This window comes from Cricetulus griseus, chromosome 9, assembly GCF_003668045.3.
Source record: "Cricetulus griseus strain 17A/GY chromosome 9, alternate assembly CriGri-PICRH-1.0, whole genome shotgun sequence".
NCBI lineage: Eukaryota > Metazoa > Chordata > Mammalia > Rodentia > Cricetidae > Cricetulus > Cricetulus griseus.
This window is the reverse complement of record NC_048602.1, coordinates 18674239-18684580: the sequence shown is the minus strand read 5'-3', so window position 1 is coordinate 18684580 and position 10342 is coordinate 18674239. Positions and strand designations below refer to the sequence as shown.

The following is a 10342-nucleotide window of genomic DNA, read 5'->3' as shown; positions in this document are numbered from 1 at the left end:
AATTTAAAGAAAGAAAGAGAAGCCAGCAGTGGTGGCACACAGCAGCAGGATTTGCTGAAGGAAGCAGAGGCAGGCTGATTTCTACAGAGAAACTATGTCTCATAAAAGGAAAAAATAAAAGTAAAAGAAATAGAGTAATGAAAAATCCTTGAAAAGATGGAAAATACACAGAGAGTTTGGATACTCTATGCTATATTGTTGTCTTTAAATTTTTTGTTTGCCTTTCAACCATTTTAGATTCCTCTATTGAAAATTTTCTATTTAGTTCTGTACAGCTGCTAAAATACATTTGATTATAGGTGCTGCTGAATTATTCCAACTTACACATTTTAAAACTGGTTTGACTTCTAAATTAAAATATAAGAACAGGTTACTTGGGAAAAGAGTTTTTGCATGTGTTTCCACAGAAAGTGGAAAGCTATAGATTCCTTTCAGACTATTATGGTTTGATCAAGCAAGCATGTTGGGCCCTGAAGCACTGGCCCAACAGATCCAACATCCAAAACAGTTGAGATGATGCAGTCATAGATGACTACAGCCAGTGTTTCTGTGTTTTATCATGATCCCCATGGTATGGACAACACCCTCTACCAGCAGGAAGCAGTTTGGAATGAACTACGCCCAAATACCCAAATATTGTTTAAAATTGTTAGTTTTCATTTAACTGGGGTTGGTTATAAATGGTAATGATCACAGTCAATCTCTTTTAAGGAAAAAGGGCAATATGATATAGAAATGAATACTTTATGTTGGTATGGATTTTCATTTATTGATACAACTTTAAGGTCAATTTTGTGATATGTATATGTCTCCTCTTGTTTAGGTATTGTGTTTATACTGATCTTTTTAAAATGTAATGCATAATTAAATTTTATAGTCACCTATAGTAGTCAAAATTTATAATTAGTTTAGTTAGGTTTTCGAGATATACAGAGATGTATTTGAGATTGAGAGATATTCTTCAAATCATCAAAGACCCAAAGAATAAGTGACATTTAAATAGTTTAGCATTTTTTCATGGCAGTGAGACACAACTGCCCCTGGCACACAAAATATGTCTGAGAGGAAGATGGGCATCGAAGAATCTCATTATGGAGTTTGCTTTCAAAGTGGCAAGATTAGACATTTGGGCAAGAAACTACTCTTGCCTGGAATGTTTGATAAACTGGACATGCAGGACCCACAGAAAGTGTCTGCTGAACTTGCAAAACAAGACAGTCCTGAATGATTACTGCTTCACTGAGAAGTGTGACAGACACACTGTGGCCTACAGGCTGAACATTGATACAGAGTTACAGATGAACTTTGGGTGACTGTCCAGGTAGTGAGATATCTCAGTCAGATCTAGAGTTTATGTATTATCCTTCTGTGGTCTTTGTCGGATTGAAGACAGATAGTTATGGTTATAGTTTTCTTTAGTTATTATAAAAGATAAGCTACATATAGTACTTTAGACTCACAAAGATAAGATAGATGATAGAATCTTGCTAAGTGTTAATGGACTAAATATTGTAGCAATAGTTTTTACTTAATAACTGTTACGTATTTTACTATGTTAAAGTTAAAACCCTTATTTTTATTTGGACAGAAAAGAGATGATGGGGAACGTTCTTGTGTGTATGTTTGTCTTATTGGTTGATAAATAAAGCACTGTTGGCCAATTGGGTTGCAAGATAGGAAGGAGTAGGAAAGAAGGAGGATTCTGGGAAATGTAGGAAAGGAAGAGAGTCACCATGTGAGCCCATGAGGACCGGTAGCATGCCACCAGCATCCTAGATAAGTTTATATAATATATGGATTAATAATTATGGTTGATACTTAAGACAGAGATAGATAAATTCTAGTCATTGGCCAGCAGCATTGGACCTAATGTAAGTCTCTCTGTGTTACTTGGGACCTGAACATGACTGTGGGGCTTAGGCAGATTGTCGGAAAGACTTATCATTAAACAAGGCAGTGAAACTTTGAGATTATTTCTCAAGTCATAAGCATACTTTTGGTTGGAAGCATAAAATACTTTCAAGAAAAACAAAGGTGTTTACTATATAGGTAAATCCAGGAAACACAAATACTCTAATGTTGACTATTTTTTCACATTTATATTTTTTCCCATTTTTAATTTGAATTAGAAAGAAGAATGATTAAGTGTCAGTTCCCATCCCCACCCTCCTCCCCCGCCCCCCCCAACTAAATCTCTAACTATCACATACTCTTTCTGCTCCCCAGGGAGAGTGAGCCCTTCCATAGCGAGTCTTCTGAGTCTGTCATATACTTTGGGATAGGGCCTATGTCCACCCCCTGTGTCTGGGCTCAGGGAGTATCCCTCTATGTGGAATGGGCACCCAAAGTTGATTCCTATGCTAGGGATAAGTACTGATGTACTGCAAGAGGGCCCATAGTTTTCTAAGGTCTACTCACTGACACCCACATTCATGGGGTTTGGATCAGTCCCATGCTGGTTTCCCAGCTATCAGTCTGGGGACCAAAAGATTCCCCTTGTTCAGGTCAGCTGTTTCTGTGGGTTTCACCAGCCTGTGGACTATTACTTTAATCACTACCTTCATTCCTGGTGTTGTGTACATGCAATTGAAAGTACTCTTCTTTTGAGGATCTCCAAAAAATCCTAACTTCTAAAGACAACAAATAGCAAAATTAACACATATTGATTTAACAGAAATATAAGCTTTATTTTATTTACCTACAGAAGAATATCTATTCCCTCTTCAGAAATTAACATTGAACCAGTGTTCTAATGAATTTGTTTAGAATTATCATAAAGACATTTGCCCAAGTTCAAATACAGCCAGGTTCTGAGGTGCAGGACAGAGGTTTGAAGCCTGTGAAAATTAAAGAGTATGAGCACCAGTTGTCTCTTAAACACATGGCATCAAATAACTCAAGATGTTTTTGTTTATACAAGTTCTAATGCATTCAAGCATGAGCTACTGCAATACATTTCTCTTTAATCATTTTCCTAGAATCATTAACATTGACCCATTTCAGTTTCTTTTCTGGAAAACAAGTCACTTATGGGCTCCTACATTCTGTCTTCTCTCTGTCTCTGTGTCTCTTTTCTCTTTCCTCCCCCTCCCTCCCCTTTCTAACAAAACTGCTCACTTATGTTCTGTCTGCCTGGCATGTTTGTCCCTCCACATTGGTCACGCTGGCGTGTCATGGAATCTGCCCAGCTCCCCATGAGCTTTACTTAACACATTCTATGATTAGTTTGTTAATTCCATTGTAACTAGGACTTTTAACTAAAAAAATTAAAAAGATCTAACCATTCATGTCCTGGCACAAGTGAGATGTCTGATCTTTCCTGTCCATTATGTTTTCCTTATATGGTTTTATAGGTTTTTAATGTCATCATTTAATAATATGTTTCCCACTTTCTTAAGTTCTTTGAAATATTTTTATATCTTTTTAGATTTTTTATTTACATTCTTTAATTACTACTCATATTTACATATCTATCACCCCATTTCCTCACCCTCCCATCCTCCCATGTTCCTCAACAAACCCCCCAACCCATTCCCAAATTCCTCCCCAGGGATAGTAAGGCCCTCCACCAGGGACCTTCAAAGTCTGTTATATCATGTGTGGAAGGGCCTAGGGCCTCCTTGCTGTATTTGGGCTGCAATAGTATCCCTCCATAGGGAATGGGCTCACAAAGTCCATTTGTGCTCTAGGAATAAACACTGATTTCACCGTTAGAGGTCCCATAGGGTGTCTTGGCCTCCTGGCTGGCACCCACATTCAGAGGGCTTGGTTTGGTCCAATGCTGTTTCCACAGCTTTATGACTAGGGTCTCCATGCTCTCACTAGGCCATGTCAACTATTTCTGAGGGTTTCTGCAGCACCATCTTGGCTTCTTTGTTCTTCCCTTCTCCCTCTCCACAATTGGATTCCAGGGATATTGTTCAGTGATTAGCAGTGTGTGCCTGTTTCTGCTTTGAACAGCTTACTGGAAGTAGCACCATTCACAAAATATTTGTGCTTCCTTTCCAGGGGTGACATCATGACTTTCATCAAAGGATAGTAAAGAAATTGTGTGAAAATAAAAAAATATATATGATACATACCTTTAAAACTTATCACACAAAAGATGCACAATATTTATTGTATTTCCTTATGGAAAAGATCTCCATTGACTATGTTACTTGGAAACACAATGTCCAGAACATACATTAATTTATTTAGGTCCAAGTTATTCAATTTACTGAAAGAAAGTGGATATACAATTTGGGAAACCAGCACTATTTTCTCACAAAAGAAAAATCATTTTCATTCACCTCTGCTATGACATTATAGGTAGTAGTTTCAAAAACATAAAACACAAACACAAAGTACAGCTTCCCTTAGATAGACAAATGACAATAACATTAGTTTTATGTTTATGTTTTATATAAAAAGAAAAACTTATATTTAGGAACTAAGGGAAAGAGACCATACAATCATGATAGCTATGATAGCACTATGGGATTTTGAGTTTCCTTACTCAGGGAAAGCACAACCTTTGAAATGTGGAGTCATGGCTCATGAAGTAGGGTCCCAAAGTAGGAAAAGATATTGAAATGATTGCAGTAATGTTCAATAGCAACCAATGAGGGTTTTGTGTGAGAGCATTGCAACCTTGTAAGATGGAAGAGAGGGAATGAAAACCTATAAAGGTTAACACAAAGGCTAGTATGCGGTAGGTGGCTCTGTTCTCTGGAGATGTTCTGAAGGAAACACTGGAGCTGTGGATATATTGAACCCGTTGGTTGTGCCTATACAAAGTGATAACCATGGAGCAACTAGACCAAACAATGATGACAGAAAGCAAAATTTCAGGCAGAACAAAAACCACTGTATATAATGAGCTTGTAACATCATCATGACCTACAGTTGAGCAATATTTCATATCATTCTCATGTATCAGTCTATTGCTGTTCCCCTTAGCATACTTATAAACAGGAAAAATCATATTTCCTGACATGTAAATTATCCATGAGAGGGAGGTGAATAGAACAATATGTTTTGGAGCTTTGACTTTAAGGCGCAAACAAAAACTGTTCCCAGGGCTGATTGTGATAGCCTGGAAAACACTCAAGAGGCACGCAGTGACAATGGACATGCTTCTGCCTAGTCTTTGAATATACAAAAGAAATTCGCAGCCAAAATGATTGATGGAACCTTTCATCCCAAAAGCTCTAGTTGAATGGAGCAATCCTTTAGAAAGAATGATCAAGATGTTTGCTGTGAACATGTGTGCAAGAATCAAATCTGTGTTCTTTAATGTCTGTTCAGTGTAGTAATGGATTAGGTAGCAGTAAAGAAGAGAGACATTTCCCACAATTCCAACTGTGCTCTGAAGCAGTAACACAATTCCTATTGTAAAATCCTTGAGGTCCATAATGTCATTTAAAGCTTTTACCTTAAACAGTTTCAAAAATCACTGCTATAAGCAAAACATTGACTTGAAATCATGACGTCTGAATATTGGTGTGAGGAAAATCACATGTTCTCAATACTGAAAAGATATTGTGAGCAACAAAAAGGACTTCAATTCACAACATTATTTCATCTACAATATTTGTTAAAAAATATTCTGTCAACCAGGTGGTGGTTGACATACACCTTTAATCCCAGTACTGGGCAGGCAGAGGTGGGCGGATATCTGTCAGTTCGAGACCAGCCTGGTCTACAAGAACTTGTTGCAGGACAGCCTCCAAAGCCACAGAGAAACCCTGCCACAACCCCCCTCAAACAGTAATCCTAACCCTCCACAAAATATATTGTGACAACAAGAATGCTGAAGTCTTCAAAGGTATATTTTCTTGTAAGTACTGTGGAGCATTGCTTTGAAATGTTTGTTTTAAGAGCAAGTCCAAGTTGTTGTTGCAGAAACAGTAAGAGGTAAGTACAAATGGAAAGGATGCTGGGTTATAGATTTTAAAATGAACTTCTAAGTTTAGGTCATCTGGAAGAGAAAGCAACTTTTTGCAACCCTTTTAGCATGAAAGAAACCCATGAATTTCTCTTCTGAAATTTAAACATAATAATGAATATGTATCCCCACAACAATGAGCAGGTTTCTGTTATTCCATAATAGAATTCTTATTATATAGTGAAAACACAATAACCATAAAGTTTTACTGTCGGAATAGAAATCATGTGAAGAGCTATGTACCAACTTTTATTGTAACAGACCCAGACATAAACACGTGTCCTTTTTCACACAGATAAATAGAGTTCAGTTTCCTTCACCTGTTTGAATGGGAACTCATGGGTTTTAGACCAATATCTGGGGGTCCTGCATGTGGTTGTACCAGACCCTCTGTTTGTGGATGATATTTTTCTAGAAAGATCTGCTTGTGGGCAGGCAGAACAGAATCTATCCCTGATTCATGACCTGACTTTTTTTATGTCAATTCCATATGGTAGAGGGCTTTGGTCAGCCTTGACATGGGTGTTGAGGGTCTCAGTCTTACCTAAACTTGATGAGTCAGACTTTGTTGACTTCTGATGGGAAGCCTCACCTTTTCTGAGGAGTGGTTGGGGATGGGTTAGGGGAGCCTGGCGAAATGGGAGGAGGGGAGGGTGGGTAACTGTGGTTGGTAGGTAAAATGAATGAAAAAAGAACTGGGTAGTGTAGGGAACACCCTAGCCATGCCCAATTGGGCATGGTCAGAGTGACATGAGGAAGGTTTAAGAGTGAGGGACATGCACGTGGAACCCCTCCTTCTACTTTCCTTGCTGCCTGCTGGCTGTCCAGGCTGTTCTGAGTAATTAGGGCTCTCCTAAATAAATATCTTTACATCTTTACCTGACTCTGTATTGATATATTTCACTTTAGGGTAGTAGAAAGATACAGGATTATTGGGTCACAAATTTTTACAAAATGCAAAAAGAATAAAAGTAATTAAATCACTTTAACAGAAGTCAGGGGGAAAATTATCTCACCTAATATAGAACTGCTAGATGAGGGATGTCCAATTTTATTATGAAATCCACAGTGTCTTGTCATTGTGAGGAAACAGACATGTATGAAACAAGGGCCCTTCACATGTTTTGGGTTGATAAATAATCCTGAAGATAGGAAGAGATGCACGACTGACCTAAATCTTCATGACCAAATTAATGAAAGCATGCAATTAATTAAAGCAAGATTTTTGATGTGTACACAGGTTGTCTTCTTCTAAGCTGGGTTTATAGGGTTCATCTTTGGACCTGGACTATTCCAGAGTGGGAAATTCCAAATGAAAAAGTTTGTGTAATTTCTTTAACTTTAACTTCTTTCCCTAGTCAATATCCATCTTGGAAGGATTCCAACTGGCGATACACCACAAACGACCAATCAACAGAAGACTACAAATTGCATCAAATATGATTTATACCATGCAAGCACTCACAGGTCTCAAAAAAGTAGGAAGTTATGGACTTAATGTAATATATTGTAACCCTGATAAAGGTATGAACCACCACAGCACGACCCCACCCCACACCGTTTATTGTTTTGTTTCCTTTTGTCTTGTTTTTCGAGAAAGGGCATCTCAGTGTAGCTTTCGAGCCTAACCTGGCTATCACTCTGGAGACCAGGCTGGCCTCGAACTCACAGACAAACACCTGCCTCTGTCTCCCGAGTGCTGGGATTAAAGGAGTGCACCACCAACGCCCAGCCACAGAAACCCTGGAAGAGCAGCCAGTAATCTTAACCTCTGAGACATCTCTCCAGCCCTATATCAATAAATCTTAAAAAAGAAAAAAAAAACAAAAAACAAAAAAAACTACTTTCTGCCTCTGGGCTTTTACTATTCTCTCTCTCTTTCTTTCCTTCTTACTCCATTGCTGGCTGTGTGGCTGCTGTTCTCTCTCCCCCTTTTCTCCTCCTTTCCTTTTACTCTCTCTCTTCTGTTTATTCTCTCTGCCCAACAATCCTGTCTATCATTCTCTGCTGAAGAGCAGTTGACAGTTCAGGTCTTTATAAGATGAGTCAGTTATGTTAGATAGGCAAATTACTATAGCTTCACTGAGTTAAACAAATGCAACATAAAAGAAAGTAAAACATCTTTACAACATCAAACAAATGTATTACAGCATAAAAGATGTAACATACATACAACTAATATCCCACAACAGAGGTGAGCTGCCATGTGAGTGCTGGGAAATGAATCCAGTGTTATCCGCAAGAGGGGCCGGTACTCTTCACGGCTAAACCATCTCTCCAAGCCCATAGAATAATAATATATTATATATACAATATCTGGAGGAGATTGTAGGGACACACCATAACCATGCCTCCTAAGGGCTGGCTACGGATGTGCTTGATCACACCTCTCAGGGCATGGTCAAGGGCAGGTCAGAATAGGTTCTTAAAGGGCTACAGACTCAAGGGGACCTGCTCTCTCTGGCTTCCATGCTTTGCTGCCTCTGGGCACCCTCTGGCTTGTGCTTTGCTGGTGTATCTGAATAAAGAAAACCTATATCCAATTGACCACTGGTCAATCGCAAACTGGAGATTGGTTCATCTTTCAGGTCTCAGAACAAATACCACTGACCAAAGTGTAACCAATTTTCTACTTGGCTTTCCGGTACTGGGATAAACAGCATGACCAAAGTCGAATTCAGGAAGCAAGAGTTTATTTTACCCTACAGGTTAGAGGTCTTCACTGAGTGAAACCAAGGCAGAAGCCTGAAGCCAAAAAAGACGGGAAATTTGCTCCTTACTGTTTTGGTTCCCAGTGGCTTGCTCTGCTAGCTGATTTAGACAGCCAAGCCCTACTCACAAAGGAATGTACTACCCACAATGGGCTGCTGCAACAAAAAAATCATCAAGGTTTCTCTGTATAACAGCTCTGGATGTCCTGCAACTAGCTCTGTAGACCAGGCTGAACTCCAACTCATACGTCTGTGTGCCTCTGCCTCTGGAGCACTAGGGTTAAAGGTATGTGCCAACACAGCCCCAACCCACCCCTATTTTGTTTTGTTTTCTTTTTGTTTTGTTTTGTTTTTCACTACAGGTTTTCACTGTGTAGCTTTGGAGCCTATCTTAGCCCAGGCTCTGGAGACCAGGCTGGGCTCGAAATCACAGACAAACCCCTGCCTCTGTCTCCCGAGTGCTGAGATTAAAGGTGTGCTCCACCAAAGCATAGCCTCAAGACCCCTGGAAGAGCAGCAAGCGCTCATAATCTCTAGGACCTCTCTCAACCCAAAATTAATAAATATTTAAAAAAATACTACCATGTGCCTCTGGGCTTTTACTTTTCTCTATCTCTTTCTTTGCTTCTTTCTCGATGGCTGGCTCTGTGGCTGGTGTTCTCTATCCCCCGTTTCCCCTCCTTCCCTTTTCCTCTCTCTCTTCCTTATATTCTCTCTGATCAACAACCCTGTCTGTCCTTCTCTCCTACCCACCAATTGAGAGTTCAACTCTTTATTAGATCATTCAGTGGTGTTAGGTAGGCAAAGTAACACAGATTCACTGAATTAAACAAATGCAACATGAAAGAATGTAACATATCTTTACATCATCAAACAAATGTTCTACAGCATAAAAGAATGTAACACACTTTCAACTAATATCTTAAAACAGGTGTGAGCTGCATTGTGGGTGCTGGGAATTGAACCCCGTGTCCTCCACAAGAGGGGCCAGTGCTCTTCACAGATGAACCATCTCTCTATGCCCATAGAATAATAATAGAGTTATATATAATTCCTGTGTGAGATTGAAGGGAGACACCATAACCACGCCTCCTAAGAGCTGGCTACAGGTGTGCCATTTCAATAGGTTCTTCAAGAGCTGCAGACACATGGGTACTCGCTCACTCTGCCCTCCTTGCTTTGCGGCCTCTTGGCACCCTCTGGCTTATGCTTTTCTGGTGTATCTGAAGAATGAAAACCTATATCCAATTGACCACTGGTCGATCTCTAACTGGAGATTGGTTCATATATCAGGTCTCAGAACAAATAACACTAACCAAAGTGTACCCTACTTTCTACTTGGCTTTCCGTTTTTCTGATAAACAGCATGACCAATTTCCACTTCGAAAAGCAAGAGTTTATTTTAGCCTACAGGTTAGAGCTCTTCACTGAGTGAAACTAAGGCAGAAGCATGAAGCAGAAAAAAACTGGAAATTTGCTCCTTACTGTTTTGGTTCCCAGTGGCTTGCTCTGCTAGCTGATTTTAGACAGCCAAGCCCTACTCACAAAGGAATGTACTACCCACAATGGGCTCCTGCAACAAAAAACCATCAAGGTTTCTCTGTATAACAGCTCTGGATGTCCTGTAACTAACTCTGTAGACCAGGCTGGCCTCCAACTCACAAGTCTGTGTGCCTCTGCCTCTGGAGCACTAGGGTTAAAG

General features: G+C 39.5%; 1 protein-coding gene across 1 annotated transcript; it reads right to left on the bottom strand.

Annotated features, from left to right (window-relative positions):
- Positions 1-4498: 4498 nt before the first annotated feature.
- Positions 4499-5395, bottom strand: LOC100754373 (vomeronasal type-1 receptor 4-like). The gene has a single exon (XM_027398661.1). It carries the CDS (start codon positions 5393-5395, stop codon positions 4499-4501), a length of 897 nt encoding a protein of 298 aa, XP_027254462.1.
- Between the last annotated feature and the right edge of the window lie 4947 nt (positions 5396-10342).

What these genes read in the sequence shown, in the direction of transcription:
- LOC100754373 (XM_027398661.1), bottom strand. Translation starts at nt 5,395, where the DNA reads ATGGACCTCAAGGATTTTACAATAGGAATTGTGTTACTGCTTCAGAGC.